We start from the raw sequence: 17,898 nt of genomic DNA on the forward strand, positions 1-17,898 counted from the left end.
ACAATAAAAATCTGTGATAAGCTGATCAGTTGACTGTATTTAATGAAAAGTGTTTTTGAGGACAATATATTTCGGACAACTAAAAAATTATATTGAAAAGACTGGCAAATTGCAGGACTTAAAATAGTTAAACGCTAATTTTTTTGTCAAATCTGGACCAATATTTGCGAAATTTGTACAGATGATGCTTAACAACAATAAAAATCTGTGATACGCTGATCACTTGACTGTGACTAATGAAAAGTATTGTCTTCGGATGATATATGTGAGAAAACTGAAAGTTACACTGAAAATAATTAACACTGCAAAATTCCATGACTGAAAATAGTTAAACATTAATAATTTTAGAAAATTTTGTCCAATGTTTCTGAAATCTGTACAAATGATTTTTAACAACAATAAAAATCTGGGATAAGCTGAACAGTTGTCTGTGTCTTTTTGTAATGGTAAAGTTAATGGGAAATTGATCATCAGAAGAGTGACAATTAACCGAAACAAATATTTCAATATCGCAATGTATTATTTACTCTGAAAGAAAACAGCAAATGTGATGATTTGAGGTTGTTTGTGTAGGAAGTTGCAAGTTACCTAAACTGTCATCTGGAATGCAATATATACCCATAAATGACTTCTCCTTACTACCAATGCCAGATGCAGATTACTCCTTACAATGGGATTCTGGAAGGGGTGGTTGTTATCACAATATCTGACAATGTCCTTAATCCTGCCAAATATCGTGTACTGTACACATGGATAAGATATAGTGCTGCTCTTGGTGCCATCTTTCACTGCCTGCTTTTTCATGGTAAGGGTACTCTGGAAAAAGAACAATATAACTGAAAGAACTGAAAATTACATTGAAAAGACTGGCAAATTCAATGACTTAAAATAGTTAAACGATAATAATTTTGTCAAATCTGGTCTAATATTTCTGAAATTTGTACAAAAGATGCTTAACAACAATAAAAATATGTGATAATATGATCAGTTGACTGTAACTAATGAAAAGTGTTTTTTAAGACAATATATTTGGGAAAACTAAAAATTACTTTGAAAAGACTGGGAAATCGTTGGACTTTAAATAGTTAAACACTAATAATTTTGTCAAAAATGGTCCAATATTTCTGAAATTTATACAAATGATGCTTAACAGCAATAAAAATCTGTGATAAGCTGATCAGTTGACTGTATTTAATGAAAAGTGTTTTTTAGGACAATATATTTTGGACAACTAAAAAATTATATTGAAAAGACTGGGAAATTGCAGGACTTAAAATAGTTAAACGCTAATAATTTTGTCAAATCTGGACCAATATTTGTGAAATTGGTACAGATGATGCTTAACAACAATAAAAATCTGTGATAAGCTGATCAGTTGACTGAGACTAATGAAAAGTATTGTCTTCGGATGATATATGTGAGAAAACTGAAAGTTACACTGAAAATTAACACTGCAAAATTCAATGACTTAAAATAGTTAAATGTTAATAATTTTGTCAAATCTGGTCTAATATTTCTGAAATTTGTACAAAAGATGCTTAACAACAATAAAAATATGTGATAATCTGATCAGTTGACTGTATCTAATGAAAAGTGTTTTTTAATACAATATATTTGGGAAAACTAAAAATTACATTGAAAAGACTGGGAAATCGTTGGACTTAAAATAGTTAAACACTAATAATTTTGTCAAAAATGGTCCAATATTTCTGAAATTCATACAAATGATGCTTAACAACAATAAAAATCTGTGATAAGCTGATCAGTTAACTGTATTTAATGAAAAGTGTTTTTGAGGACAATATATTTCGGACAACTAAAAAGTTATATTGAAAAGACTGGCAAATTGCAGGACTTAAAATAGTTAAACGCTAATTATTTTGTCAAATCTGGACCAATATTTGCGAAATTTGTACAGATGATGCTTAACAACAATAAAAATCTGTGATACCCTGATCACTTGACTGTGACTAATGAAAAGTATTGTCTTCGGATGATATATGTGAGAAAACTGAAAGTTACACTGAAAATAATTAACACTGCAAAATTCCATGACTGAAAATAGTTAAACATTAATAATTTAAAAAAATTTTGTCCAATGTTTCTGAAATCTGTACAAATGATTTTTAACAAGAATAAAAATCTGGGATAAGCTGAACAGTTGTCTGTGTCTTTTTGAAATGGTAAAGTTAATGGGAAATTGATCATCAGAAGATGTGACAATTAACCGAAACAAATATTTCAATATCGCAATGCATTATTTACTCTGAAAGAAAACAGCAAATGTGATGATTTGAGGTTGTTTGTGTAGGAAGTTGCAAGTTACCTTAACTGTCATCTGGAATGCAATATATACCCATAAATGACTTCTCCTTACTACCAATGCCAGATGCAGATTACTCCTTACAATGGGATTCTGGAAGGGGTGGTTGTTATCACAATATCTGACAATGTCCTAAATCCTGCCAAATATCGTGTACTGTACACATGGATAAGACATAGTGCTGCTCTTGGTGCCGTCTTTCACTGCCTGCTTTTTCATGGTAAGGGTACTCTGGAAAAAGAACAAAATAACTGAAAGAACTGAAAATTACATTGAAAAGACTGGCAAATTCAATGACTTAAAATAGTTAAACGATAATAATTTTGTCAAATCTGGTCTAATATTTCTGAAATTTGTACAAAAGATGCTTAACAACAATAAAAATATGTGATAATATGATCAGTTGACTGTATCTAATGAAAAGTGTTTTTTAAGACAATATATTTGGGAAAACTAAAAATTACATTGAAAAGACTGGGAAATTGTTGGACTTAAAATAGTTAAACACTAATAATTTTGTCAAAAATGGTCCAATATTTCTGAAATTTATACAAATGATGCTTAACAACAATAAAAATCTGTGATAATCTGATCAGTTGACTGTATTTAATGAAAAGTGTTTTTGAAGACAATATATTTCGGACAACTAAAAAATTATATTGAAAAGACTGGGAAATCGTTGGACTTAAAATAGTTAAACACTAATAATTTTGTCAAAAATGGTCCAATATTTCTGAAATTCATACAAATGATGCTTAACATAAATAAAAATCTGTGATAAGCTGATCAGTTGACTGTATTTAATGAAAAGTGTTTTTTAGGACAATATATTTCGGACAACTAAAAAATTATATTGAAAAGACTGGCAAATTGCAGGACTTAAAATAGTTAAACGCTAATTATTTTGTCAAATCTGGACCAATATTTGTGAAATTTGTACAGATGATGCTTAACAACAATAAAAATCTGTGATAAGCTGATCAGTTGACTGAGACTAATGAAAAGTATTGTCTTCGGATGATATATGTGAGAAAACTGAAAGTTACACTGAAAATTAACACTGCAAAATTCAATGACTTAAAATAGTTAAATGTTAATAATTTTGTCAAATCTGGTCTAATATTTCTGAAATTTGTACAAAAGATGCTTAACAACAATAAAAATATGTGATAATCTGATCAGTTGACTGTATTTAATGAAAAGTGTTTTTTAGGACAATATATTTCGGACAACTAAAAAATTATATTGAAAAGACTGGGAAATTGCAGGCCTTCAAATAGTTAAACTCTAATAATTTTGTCAAAAATGGTACAATATTTCTGAAAATTGTACAAATGATGCTTAACAACAATAAAAATCTGTAATAAGCTGAGCAGTTGACTGTATTTAATGAAAAGTGTTTTTGAGGACAATATATTTCGGACAACTAAAAAATTACATTGAAAAGACTGGGAAATTGCAGGCCTTCAAATAGTTAAACGTTAATAATTTTGTCAAATCTAGTCCAATAATTCTGGAATTTGTACAGATGATGTTTAACAACAATAAAAATCTGTGATAAGCTGATCAGTTGACTGTATCTAATGAAAAGTATTTTTTAGGACAATATATTTGGGAAAACTAAAATTTACATTGAAAAGACTGGCAAATTGCAGGCCTTAAAATGGTTTAATGTTAATAATTTTGTCAAATCTTGTCCAATGTTTCTGAAATTTGTACAAATGATGTGTAGTAGTCTGGAGTCATTGTGTTTTACTGTGGCAGTATAGTCCTGTGCCTCCTAGTACAGTGTGGTGTGGAGTCATGATGGACTGGAAAAGACAAAAAAAAAAAAAAAAAAAAAAAAAAAAAAAAAAAAAAGTCAGTGATCTGAGGCTTTTTCCGTAAGATCCAGAATATTAGAGTAATTTTAGTAGGTTTACTACATGTGTACATCATATTAACTGTGAAGAAATGAATATATAAATTACAAAATAAAGCGTTGTTGTAAGTCAAGGCTGAGGAGGAAAAAGGTCTACTTATAAATCAGATACAACATCAGTTCTCTAGTTAATTATCTTACCTTCATAAGCCAATGCAAAACTAGATGAAAAGGGAATGCCCGGGAATGGCAAAACTTGAAGTATCTGACGGTGTGCAATCTTGTCAGTTCCCTAAAAACAATTTTAGCCTGCACGTTAACATTCTGTAGCACATTGTAAAATCTTCACAAGCACATTGCATCGTGATGTGAACAGTGAACAACTGACACAGTCGATACCGTGTGTGTCCTTCACTTCAGATGTCTCATCCTGAACTCACCGATAAAGTTTGCCAAAAGAATCTATAACAGAACCATGAAAGGAAAGGGTCCTGATGGAAGGTGACCTTCAGTGTACAGAACGTTTGATGAAAATCCCGGCTTTTCAGCGTCACCCTTTGCATACATTGTTTCGTATAGATGGCGCTGTGCAAGAGGTGAGACTTTGGATTTGTGATGGACTGCGGCCATTATCAGCAACAGGTTCGCCGCCTTCTTTCTAAGAAACTCGTGCAAGGAGGGAGAGGCTTCTGGCACTGCAATAGATATTACCAGGGTCCAAGTATTGATATATGTATATTGTGATATATTGTGATTTGTATTTAGCAGAAAGACTCAAGGTCGAGAGCTTCAACTAAGCGTCAATCTGATTGGTTTAAAGTTAAGGAAACAATACAGGAGCCGTCCAATGAAATTCCTTTATACAATAATTATTCTTATTAATTGTTTTGTAAGCAAAGAGACAATGTCTACACAGTCATTGGTAAGTTTTATTTATTTTTTTTTTATTCAAAACTTAAACCCGGCAGCAAGTTTAATGTAATCCCTCATAGCGCCTTTTTACCGGTACCTGTTCACGAATTTTACGATTCAATAATATTCTAAATGAATTTCTTATAAATTTCCTGTCATACAACGTTTTGCTGATCTGTCACAAACTACCAAATTGTTCAACTTATGATTTCATTTATTTATTATACATATTGCAGATGACACCTGATATGGAGATTAAGATAAACAAAGAAGAACAGTGTGCGCGTAAGTTGCGTGTGTGTGTGTGTGTGTGTGACTGTGTGTTTGATAATTGGGCTAGCAATTCATTACAATGGGCCTAAAACAACTAATTTCTTCATGATATGAAAGTAAGATATCCCATTCTTCATTTCCATTAATTAAGTGGTCAATTTGAATGCTGTAGTAAAAATATCAAAAAGATATATTGATAGGATCTCTTTCTTTTTTTACTTTGTTTTGAACAGCCAAGGCCAAAGTTAGAATTATTCTAAGAGCCAACTTGTTGAAAGCTAAACTAGTGGGCAGGGGAACTGCCGTTGGAGGCTGGGACACCCAGCGCGGCATTAACATGCCAAGGACTACCAGCATGGGTGTCCCGTCTCTTAGGGCAGAGTTTCTCCTGCCCAAGGGCTCAAAAATGGAATGGAAATTCATTAAGCCACAAAATGTAATTATTATACCTTTTTTTTTTTTTTTTTTACAAAAGTAATGATATAAGGTAAAATAGTTTTCTTTGAAATTTAAAAAGAAAATTTTAAGTCCTGCATGTTTAAGTAATTATTTATACCTTCATTTTTCTAGTGTTTTTGATTTATCAGTTATTGTATATATTTATAAACATTTTATTTTTCATTTTAGACATAAACATATTATTCAAGTTATTTATTTATTCATTCATCATTCTTTCAGCCTTACCACCCTGGGTCTGGCTGGACATGGGAGCCTGAACCTTTTAGGAACAGGTGCCTCCAGGTGACCACCAAGGACAGCATGGAAGTGACCTGTACTTGGGGAGAACTGGACATGGAAATAAAAGGTGCTTGATCTTATTATTCTATTTGATATAACCAATGGAAATTTAAGTTGAATTAACCTTTCAATTCTGTCATGTATAACATATGGAAATAAAACGTTATTTGATCTCACCATCCTATAAATTATAACCTATGGAAAGCAATAACGAAATGGCCCTTTCATTCTGCCAAATACATTTTGGACTATATTTTAATTTGTATCATAATTTGTGAATGACAAATAAATGGAAATAAAAGGTGAAATAAACTTTTAATTTTGTCATGTATAATGTATGGAAAAAAGATTACTTGATCTCATAATCCTATGAAATATAACCTATGGAATGAAATGATAAAATGGTCCTTTAATTCTGTCAAATACATTTTAGGCTATATTTTAATTTATATCACAATTTGTGAATGACAAATGAATGTGACATCTTATTCCAGAGTTGAACTACATGTATGAGCCTGAAGTCCACAACAGTGGTAAGTGAATTGCATTATATAATTGTATTGCTCTATTCAAGACAATAATTAAGCAGTTTTAGCAATAAACTTGGTGCATTTTTAAATCTACTAGCAAGGAATCATGTAATTAAATTATTTATGACAACAACATCCTGACTCATCGACGGCGCCTGCTGATATCTGGACCTTCAGGGCCTGTTCACAAAGAATTTAAAGACCTAGCTAATATGCACTAACTCCATGGAAACTCTCGCTGAATACAATCAGATTAACACACTAACACCCCCCCCTTTGTCTTCAACATCCAGAATCACCAGGTTTACTGTATTTTACTCAATGCCATGATGTATTTGATATGTTAAGTTTAGAAAGAACAAATACATGTATTGTGTTTCCTTAGATTTGAATTCAATTCTCATGTTTCAGCTGATACCAACATAGTAACAATTGTAAAGAATCCTAACACAAAACAGATAGATAAGACAAGCATCTCAGTAAAATAATTATGACTTTAATGCACACATGAAACATGCACATGTGCGTGCACACATACACACACACACATGAGCACACACACACTTAAGGCACACACACATGCACACTATGTTGCACAGTATGTCTGGCTTTTGACAGTCTTAAGAAGATACTTTATCTTCAGAAAAATTGATGCTCTTGCGGTGTTAATCATTGAACATGCTTGGTTTTCCTTAAAATTCAATTCTGTTTTTTCAGTTGATACCAAAGAAGATAACAATGTAGCAATTGTTAAGATCCTAAGTATTGAGGAGCTAGGTAAGGCTTAATATGCTTATGCACACACACACATACCGTACACTAACAAGCCCACACACACACATTCATTACACACTGCAAGCATGTTGCTCAAGCAGTCTGGTCTTTAGAATACTTAAGAAAATTTATTTATTTTTAAGTCAATTAAATCTTTGAATGTGTCTTCAACAAATTGTAATACTGAACCCTAATTGAACATGCACAGGTATGGAATGTTAAATTTTTATTTGATATCATTTTTTCTTTAGCTGATATCAAAGATACAAAGAGTGTGTCAGATGCTGAGGGCATCAAAGAAAAAGGTAACTTAAAGACAGTAAGGTCAGTTTAACAGGAATTCATTTAATACACTTAAAAAGTGTAAACACACACAGGCGGACTTTAGGGTGGAGATTCCCATAATAAAACAGTTTAAATTCACTGATTAGTGATCTAAATCTTTAAATATGTCTTTGACTATGTAAAATAATGTATTGAATCCTTGTTGTGCACAGGCATTGAATGTTAAATTTGTGTTCCATTTTTTTTCTTCAGTTGATGTCAAAGTTAACAGCTAATACATTTTAATTGAATTATATTTTAATATTTTCATCTTCTAATTTTTTAGGGTCATCATTGCAGAACTACTATTGCTTCTGTAGCAGCCAGTTAAAAACTTCAAATGACATTCTCTTAATTTTACAATAAAATATAAATTTTGTGTAATCAAATGTGTTTTGTTTTTCTTTCTTTTCTTAATTGAGGGTAGCATTGGGAATGTGTGATCACAGTTCATGGGAAATAAAATCATCAATTAAAAAATCACAGTAAACGAAACTTTATGCATGCCTCACTGGCAGGAGGAGTTGAAAATCCTGAATATTACGAATTACCGGGTATAATGCTTCGTTTCACGAAGGGCAAAAAATAAAAAGCCGTATTTAAGAGTTACAGGAATGAGGATCTCCCTAAATAATATGAACATTTCATGCATCTCAGGGAAATAAAAAGTGGCTTTCACATGTAACAAAAATACCCTTTTAAATAAAAAGTTTTTAAAAACATAGAATAGTGATTCTTGCTTTAAGGCAACACTTGATTTCTGATTCAAGTTTATCTTCAATTTTTTTTTTAATTTCTTTTATTAAAGTTAAGAAATAAACTATACATTGCAAAAACTTTAAAGTATACTCAAATACATACATACACACTCATTCTCACATACCCTACCACGCTGCTCAATTACTGATAACTTCACTTTTGCTTTTATATTCTAGTATGTTCACATTTGATAACAACAGATAAACTAAGGTTATAATAAAATGCAAATAATTAGTGCCAAATACACAAAGGATCTCATCCATTTGATGCATATTTTCTTTATAATGTATATTGTGTAACATAAAATATAACATTTGTATATCATGAAAGACAGAATGAAGAAAACAAAGATTATGGGGACCCCACCCATCCAGCAAGTTCCCTTTTCAAATTTTACACATCAATAGTAGACTAAGGAACATGACAAAACTATGATGCACATTTGTGGGTAAAATTGAAGTTACAGTAAACTAACACATACACTGTAGCAAATGCTTTGAAAAAATTAATACACGCAAACCATCTTAATTCAACTAGAAAGCATTAAAGCCATTGGAATCATTAAAGGTTCCATATATCCCCCCACTCCCATGGATAACAAAATAAAATTAAGGAATTAATTTTTTTAAACATCCACACCATCCTAAAACTATGTTATTTATAGAATATCATACTGCCATACAATGTATCTATTCCTGTTAAATTAAACCAATAATCTATATTTCCAACAACAGTTTTATGACTTTTATATCTTGAGATTCACAAAAAAAATGTTTTATTAACATCTACACCCGTTTAAAACAATGTAATTTATTCAATTATTAGAGTGTTATTCAAAGTTTAATCAAATCAAACCAATCCAATGTGGTGTAGACAATAATTCAACAACTTAAGCCTCACAAAACCATAATTAAAAAGTTTATTTTGCTGGTGAGCAACCAGAAAAGAAATTTAATCACTTGGTTGTCTCAGTTAGTGGATCAAAGTTTTAACAGACAATACAGCCCCACACATTTTGATATAAAATTTTGGAAGAAAAAGCTAAAAACAAAAACATCAGTTTTACATCAGTATCAGTTTTACATCAGTATCTTGTGATAACACATGAATCATCCAGTGGGACTGTCATAAAAGTTGTGGAAAAAATAATTTTAAAAAATATTAATGCTAAATATCAGTGTTGCCTGAAATAAAACTGACTTGACACCAGAAAACTATGGATCTTGAAGTGGTTCACTCTAATTATTTCTCTGATCCACATTACTGCCGAGTTTTAAGTTATTTTGAAGAAGAAAAACATGTCCAAGTCAATCTTCTGGTCAAGATTTGCATTTGATGAAGTGCACCAGATTTGTCCTCGCTGTCACGCTGATAGTAAAGTGGTCTCCTAGGCTTTTCCTCTGTTAATTTATCTGAAAAATTTTGATATTATTCCTTAAGAAGATATCCATCGCTTTAGTTCATCAATATGTTTCTAAATAAAGATTATCATTACACTGTGAAAGAAAATATTAAATACCCAACTGCAGGAATCATTTTAGTAAGTAAACAACACTTTTTCATATTGCCCTCTATACAAATAATGCAACTGCTCCTGGTATATGCCTTTAACTGTTTTGATAAATAAATTAATTAATTAATTAATTAATCTAACAGGGAGTAGTATTACCTTAGCTGTCAGCTGTGGTACCATAAGGTCTGGAGTTTGTTTGTTACCCTAATCTCCATGACAACAGGTCCAGATGATCTTCTGCAAACACATGATCAAAGATGGCGTCCAGAGCCTCAGCAACCACCCACAATTTCTGGTCTTTGGTCACTACTTCCACAAGAAATGAGCCAAATTCTGAAGGAAAAAAAAAACTCAACATCAAAACTGCCAAATATACAGATACCAAACAGCAACCAGAATTTCAACAACATTAGCAAAAGAATTTTAAAAATTCTAAAAGCAATCAAAGTGTTCACCTTAACAACAGATGAAAGAAGTAAATGTTTTTTACTCTTCACAAGCTCTGTTGGTTTTATGATCATCTGTACACACTTTCATGTCAGAAAGCTTTCAATATTTTAAATTGTTATCAACTGGACGCAACAGTTCATTTAACACTGGTACTACTGAGTATTTGCTATGAGTAAACCATGAAAAAAATGTAAAATTCTTTGAAAACACAGACTTTCATGTCTAAAAAAGAAGTAAAATATTTTTTATTGGCCCAAATATTTTGGTTTGGTTTGGTTTTCTGACCAGCCATCAATACTACTGCGTCTACCATCTTTCATTATTTTAATCTGTCTGATGAACATACCACAAATGAACATTGGCAGTATTTATGAGTAAAGCAAAATTACATAAAACTTAAATAGGTCATAATATATAATATCAAATAATGTTAGAAAGAAAGAGTATTCCAACTTTAAGACACAGCAAATTCAAAGACTAAATAACATGACATACATGTACATATCTGGGGTACCTTGTAGGTGTGTTTTCATCTCTGTCTTAATGGTGTGGTGGCTCACTGATATTACAGCTATTTTCAACTAGTGTTTCCCTGACCTATTGGTGCACTCACCTGAGAGACAAAACTTACAACGGTAACAAGCTGAGAGGAATAAATTATGTTTGAAACAGAAAGGCCAGCAAAAATGCAGTCACAAACAGTAAAATAACCTGCACATGCACCCACATTTAAAAAAGTCTATTCTTGCTCCTTTTTGAAAGTAACATGCCTTGGTGGAGTTAATGGATTAAGTTTTAATACCTATAACTGAACTAATTCTTTTATAAATTTCTTAACCTGAACATGCCCAGTAGTCAGGGGGTGTGTGGAGTCCATTTTTGCTGGGAAAATGTTCCATCTGAGAAAAATTTTATCTAAGTACACAAAGATTGGATGGCATAAGGTCCATTTTTTTTTTTTTTTTCAGAAAAAGAACCTCACTTTTGAAACTGCTGGCTGCTGAAGGGTTTCATAAATTGAATTAATTGAATGACTTATCACATCATCTACATGTACCGTACAGAACCAGCCTGGCATGTGTGACAAATACAAACTAACTGATAAAATCACTTCTTGTCTTTTAACTAGCTAGATGTTAGCTTGATGGTGTCATGTTACATGTTTACCAATGCTAAGTGAAGTAATAACAGATAATTATATGCAGTGGGTTGTGCAGATAACATCTTTTAATTATGGCACCTGAAGTATTGGAGAGAAATGACTTCAACCAATCAGATATGTCCACTGTAACCAGCAGTTACATCGTCCAATAGAATGACTGGATTCAAGATTTTAAACAGGGGGTTCCTAATACAACTTTATGCATTGCTCAGTACAAAAACTGGGTGCATTGGTAATGTTAACAACAAGTTCATACAGAATCCTAATGGATATTCTTATAGTGCTCTGATACTTGAATTGTGAACACAATTACAGTATTGGAAAGGACAGATCAAGCCTCAATAAGTCTTATACCTTATCCAAGTGACTGACTGGCTCACAGCAAAATGTAAGACAGTAGTGTAACAATGGCTGACAGGAGTTGTCTGGAAAAGGAACGACAAAAAAAGGAAATTATGTGAAAAGAAGACTTGGAATCAGGACTCAATGTAACTTGTGAAAAGAATCTTTCAGTGATGAATCATCTCATGAAATTCAAGAAAATAAGTATACTGGACAGAAACCTTACAGAGTAGATTCTGTGACAAGACTTTTATATCACCAATTAAGTTCTTACAGCACTCAGTAAAAATGTGCACAGGAGAGAGACCTTACAAGTGTAGATTCTGTGACAAGACTTTTACTCAAAAAGGCAATTGCACTGTGCATGAAAGAATTCATACTGGAGACAAACCTTACAAGTGTAGATTCTGTGACAAAACTTTTACTCAAAAAGGCCACTGTGCTGAGCATGAAAGAATTCATACCGGAGACAAACCTTACAAGTGTAGATTCTGTGACAAAGCTTATAAAGACAAAACTTCTTGCATAAAGCATGAAAAAATTCACACAGGAGAGAGACCTTACAAGTGTAGATTCTGTGGCAAAACTTATAAAGACAAAACTACTTGCATAAAGCATGAAAGAATTCACACAGGAGAGAGACCTTACAAGTGTAGATTCTGTGACAAAACTTTTACTCAAAAAGGCCATTGCACTGAGCATGAAAGAATTCATACTGGAGAGAGACCTAACAAGTGTAGATTCTGTTACAAAACTTTTACAGACAAATCAAATTGCATATCTCATGAGAGAATTCACACAGGTGAGAAACCTTACAAGTGCAGATTTTGTGACAAAACTTATAAAGACAAAACTTCTTGCATAAGGCATGAAAGAATTCACACAGGAGAGAAACCTTACAAGTGCAGATTCTGTGACAAAACTTATAAAGACAAAACTGCTTGCATAAAGCATGAAAGAATTCACACAGGAGAGAAACCTTACAAGTGTAGATTCTGTGACAAAACTTTTACTCGAAAAGTCAATTGCACTGTGCACGAAAGAATTCATACTGGAGAGAAACCTTACAAGTGTAAATTCTGTGACAAAACTTTTACAGCCAAAACAAATTGCACATCTCATGAGAGAATTCACACAGGAGAGAGACCTTACAAGTGTAGATTCTGTGACAAATTTTTTATAGACAAAAAATCTTGCATATGTCATGAGAGAATTCACACAGGAGAGAAACCCTACAAGTGCAGATTCTGTGACAAATTTTTTAAAGGCAAAAATTCTTGCATGTTTCATGAGAGAATTCACACAGGAGAGAAACCTTACAAGTGTAGATTCTGTGACAAAACTTTTACTCAAAATGGCCATTGCACTGAGCATGAAAGAATTCATACTGGAGAGAGACCTTACAAGTGCAGATTCTGTGACAAAACTTTTAAAGACATAACTTCTTGCATATATCATCAGAGAATTCACACAGGAGAGAGACCTTACAAGTGTAGATTCTGTGACAAAACTTTTACACAAAAAAAATGTTGTAACTTTCATGAAAAAAATCACACTGGAGACAAACATATCTGTAATTTTTTTTAGAAAACATTCACTCCAAAAGGGAATTGCACTTACGATGAAATAATTTACACTGGAAACAAAACTTTTAAACAAGGTTTTTGCACTGTCCATGAAACCATTCATACTGCAGAAAAGCACGATGCATGCAAGTTCTGTGACAAAGAGTTCAAACCAAAATTAGCCTGCACTAGCCCTAAAAGAATGCACACTTGTGAGAAACCAGACAAATGTGGAGTAGAATTCAGTCAAGGGAATAATTGCAGAACACAAGAAACAACGCACAACAAAAGAAAACATCTAGTTCAGATAATATATATGGAACTTTAGGCAATGAAGGCGAGCCTAACAATGCTCCAGATTCAGAGGGGGAGACAGATGAAATCAATAACGTGGAAAATAAACTGACCAATAATAATGTCATAACCCATCATATATATGAGGAAGAAGGAGCAGAATACTATCACAAAGATGATGACACTTTTACCACGGAGAATGTCACCATCAATACTGACAATGATGTCTATGAAATACATAAAAAGAACCACGCCAGGTGTCATCACTACAATTATAAAAAATCCTTTCCACAGCTCTCGATGATATGTTCAGATGACAGAAGCAGAAAACTAACTCTTACTTTATAACTATGCTATTGTTGGACATCTTAAGAACAATCAACTTTTATTTGTTTAGAGTTAAACAATAATTATTACTTTTATACTGTGTAGGTTCAGTATTCATCAGACCATTTACTTCCATGATCAGATACATTATCTATGATAGATCATCTTTTAAAGAAGAATTGTACTTGATATTACGCTAGAAAATCCCTGTCCTCTACCTTTATTGTTGAAAACAGATAGAGAAATAGACAAGTGTTTCATTTTCAAAGGACTTACATTTATAAGATGAAAAGAATTTACATTATTTGATTTTTTATGTATGAAATTTATATATCCAATGACTTAGAGACCGAATAAAGAGTTGAAAAAGAAACATCTTTTTCTTTATTCAACAAAATATCAAACTCCAAATGAATATTTGATAAAACCAGACATAGTAGACAGCCCTTTATAATATAGACTTTAAAGAAATAGATTCAATGACAGATAGACAAGTCAGATGTAGAAAAAGAAAAATCTCAAAAAAGAAAGAAAGAAACTGTAGATGTAAAACTATATGCTTTGTCTAAAAGAAGTCAATGTATTATCAGTGTTCCAAGGTTTTCTGACCAGCCATTAACAAGTCACTACTGTGTCAGCACAATTTCATATATTTTAAGTTATCAATTGAACACAAGCCCACCTAACATTCTGTATCAGTGGGTCAGAGACATTTAATAATTCACAGGCAATTTCTGTAACTTCACATGATAACTTTTTATTGTAGTCCTTAATTCCACATAATATGTTATGTAAAGTCTAAAGAGGTAAAGTAAGCTTGTTGACTATTCTGGTTAGTTAATCAGAATAATCAACAAGCTTACTTTTATAAGATGTTCATAAAGCCATTGTCTTGGTTTGGTACTAAAGAGTGTAATTCGCCACATATCGTTAGAATGTAACTGAGTAAGCAACAAGTACATTAAATGACTAAAACTGGTTATAAATATGATCGGATTTTCTCATAGGAATTTGCATGTAATGTAAATATTTTGACCACAAATCAGGAATGAGTATTACCGCATTATCCAACACAAATGCATACAGCAGTGTCCGTATTTCGAGCCTGTTTGTAATTTTTATCAGTGTTAAATTTGCACAGTTCCAGACAAGTGAACCATAAGTGATGCTGAACTGTAGTCATCAAAAGATATTCTAGCATAATAATAATAATAATAATAATAATAATAATAATAATAATAATAATAAATCAACATATATGTCAATGAATCAAAATGTCAAAACATGGAAAATTCAGTAGTTAAGAAAATAGGCAGTGGCAGATTTAGAGGTGGGAAGCCACCCCCTTTGGTTTCTGAAAAATAAAACACAAATCTCAAAAACTAGCTTTCTTAGCTACAAGAATCTGTTGATCAAAATTTCATGTCTGATCACAGGTAATAATTGATATCATATATAAACTTAGCATTGATATAAAATCTATGAAAAATACAAATATAACCCACTGACAGTGACCTCTGTATTGTGGCCAACTGATGACCCCATCACTAATGGCCAGTTTACCTGAGTGTCCCTAGTGCTGTCTTCCCGACTTGTTAACAACTGACCACTAAGTGAAGGCCTTGGGTTGCCGGACCAGGCTGGAAACAGTGCTGCGGTTGACTCTGGTACTGACAGAACGCCCCCCCCCCCCCCCCCCCCCCCGTCTCGCCCCCCCCCCCCCCCCCCCCCCCCGTCTCGCCCCACATGCCGGCTCCTACTACGTGTCATGGAATAGACCTCACGGATCACGCTAAATAATAGAATGTTTGACGCATCTCGGGTAAATAAAAAGTGGTTTTCATGGGTTACAAATACACCCTAATTAAAGTTTGAAAATGCATAATAACAGTGAATGATTCTTAAACAAATTGACTGGTTAGTGCTGAGGGAACGCATTCGCTCCCTGCTCAGTGTGACGCAGTTGGTTGTGAAAGGGTTAAGCGCCCCCCCCTCCTCCCGTCTCGCCCCTATCCCGGCTTCTCACCCTGAGCGTCAGCGATAACTTGAAACAAACATCTAAACTACATGTATGGCATACCCTTGTCGTTTCCAGTTACTTGAAACGGCAAGGGTTAATTGCGATTAAGATCTGACGTTCAGGGTGCGGCTCCTACACCTGTGTATCAAAACTATCCTTGGCTGGTTCATCTTCTGCCGGGAGTTGAACAGTTAACGTGGTCAATAAATTGTTAGGGAGAGACAGATGGCATAGAGAATTATCTTGTTATCTGCAAAGTGCTACACAGTGAAACTGGAAAAGTGTGCTATTTTTACACTCTTCTCAAAGATAATAATAGACTCTGATTATAGCAGCCCCACGCTCTCTTTTTATTTTGCGGTTCAATGGATACCTCTCTCTCTCGTCCGCCTCTCCCTAAAATGTTCCACTTCAGAAAAAATCAATAATGCTATGGGAGAATTGCACAGGCAATTGACCTACATTCTCCACTGCAGTTATTGGCGCTAGTTTAACAATGTTATGACTTGGACGTGATAGCGTGATTCACACCTGTGACATGAAAGTTTATAATTTATATAAATAAATTAATAAACAGGGCGTGTCGATCAAATAATTGGAAAGATGTAAGTGTAAAGAGACATTGCTTTTTATGAAAATAATATAAACAACTTTACACAACCCAAAACCAGGAAAAATGCATTTTTCTCTTATATGCAAATTAGATTGCCTGTAGTAATATAAGGCTGTCCGGAAGTGATGTCCACATCAGAGATTTCAAATAGTGGTGATATTGATGACTAAAGCTATCTTAATTTTTATTATTTGATAAAAAATAATATATTTAGGCAACCGTATGTAATTTTCGCCTCGAAATAAAACAAATTTATTTTTATTATGAATCAATGCTGGACCAACCCTTCGGAAGAATTTTGTAACAGCTAGAAGGCTGAGAAGGGCTCCTGGACGAGAGCCCCCGGTACATACCCCCCCCCCCCCCCCCTCTCTGACTTTTTATGGGCATACAGATTACTCGTATTCCAATGCTTTCTTACTTCATTTCATGATTTAAGTGTTTCCAAATGTTTGAGGTACTTATATAAAAAAGTAGTTCAATAACTTCAGGGTGTTGGAGAGAGATTTATTATTATTTTATTTTTTTTTTGGGGGGGGGAGGTAAAGGGGCTTGGAAGGTTTACAAGGTTGACGCTAGGAAACTGGTTAATTGCAACGCTTATGGTTCTCATCTATACTCATCCAGTATCGACTGAAAGAAAATACTAGACTGCCGCCTTGCCCCAACCTCCCGTAGCTCACGGCACGGTTGAAAAGTTCAAAACTCTCCACATCAATTTGACATGCACCGCTCTTTAAATTCTATTTTTTCATACACAAAATGACACAAACTGATTCTACAAAATTAACGCATTTTTAATTTTTTTACTTTATGGAGATGCCAATTTCGAATAAAGTTATGTATTCACAGGTGTGTGCGGGACGTCATCTGTGTATTGTAAGGCTGACAGTAAAACCCTTTACAACTGAACAGTTTGGCTCGACAATAATCAACCGCTACCTACCTGGCAAATGTTTCTTATTTCGTTTGGTTTGTACATAGAATAATAATTATTTATCAGAAAGGTAACTCACACATACGCTTTTCGAATACTTCATGCTGTTTCCGGCGCGACTGCATGTCTAGAGAGGCAACATTTTTGATAATCAACACGAGTATACATGAAAATGAAAAAA

At 33.2% G+C, this 17,898-nt stretch overlaps 1 protein-coding gene and 3 long non-coding RNA genes across 12 annotated transcripts in view; 1 reads left to right on the plus strand and 3 right to left on the minus strand.

The window, feature by feature from the left end:
- LOC106179369 (uncharacterized) overlaps positions 1–17,898 on the minus strand; it is a 119,636-nt gene that overhangs the window by 30,503 nt on the left and 71,235 nt on the right. The window lies entirely within an intron of this gene.
- Positions 3,644–4,912, minus strand: LOC147761870 (uncharacterized). Its single transcript, XR_015334754.1, has 3 exons — positions 4,625–4,912; positions 4,386–4,476; positions 3,644–4,134 (listed from the first exon to the last, which is right to left on the minus strand). It is a non-coding gene; the product is annotated as an uncharacterized LOC147761870 (long non-coding RNA).
- Positions 9,576–17,868, minus strand: LOC106164000 (uncharacterized). Of its 8 annotated transcripts, none has more exons than XR_015334857.1 (4): positions 15,711–15,821; positions 10,953–11,070; positions 10,164–10,340; positions 9,576–9,906 (listed from the first exon to the last, which is right to left on the minus strand). It is a non-coding gene; the product is annotated as an uncharacterized LOC106164000 (long non-coding RNA). The 8 variants fall into 8 exon arrangements; XR_015334859.1 differs by lacking the exon at positions 15,711–15,821 and adding an exon at positions 11,296–11,422 and having other exon boundaries at positions 10,972–11,070; XR_015334856.1 differs by lacking the exon at positions 15,711–15,821 and adding an exon at positions 11,296–11,422.
- LOC106155479 (uncharacterized) lies at positions 11,804–14,529 on the plus strand. The gene has a single exon (XM_087014249.1). The coding sequence runs from the start codon at positions 12,250–12,252 to the stop codon at positions 13,546–13,548; it is 1,299 nt and encodes a 432-aa protein (XP_086870375.1). The 5' UTR covers positions 11,804–12,249; the 3' UTR covers positions 13,549–14,529.

This window comes from Lingula anatina, chromosome 5, assembly GCF_051362555.1.
Source record: "Lingula anatina isolate TDL-2025a chromosome 5, LinAna3.0, whole genome shotgun sequence".
In the NCBI taxonomy this organism is placed as follows: domain Eukaryota; kingdom Metazoa; phylum Brachiopoda; class Lingulata; order Lingulida; family Lingulidae; genus Lingula; species Lingula anatina.

Bases quoted from the DNA above. Each gene is read 5' to 3' on its own strand.
- LOC106155479 (XM_087014249.1), top strand. From the start codon at position 12,250: ATGTGCACAGGAGAGAGACCTTACAAGTGTAGATTCTGTGACAAGACT.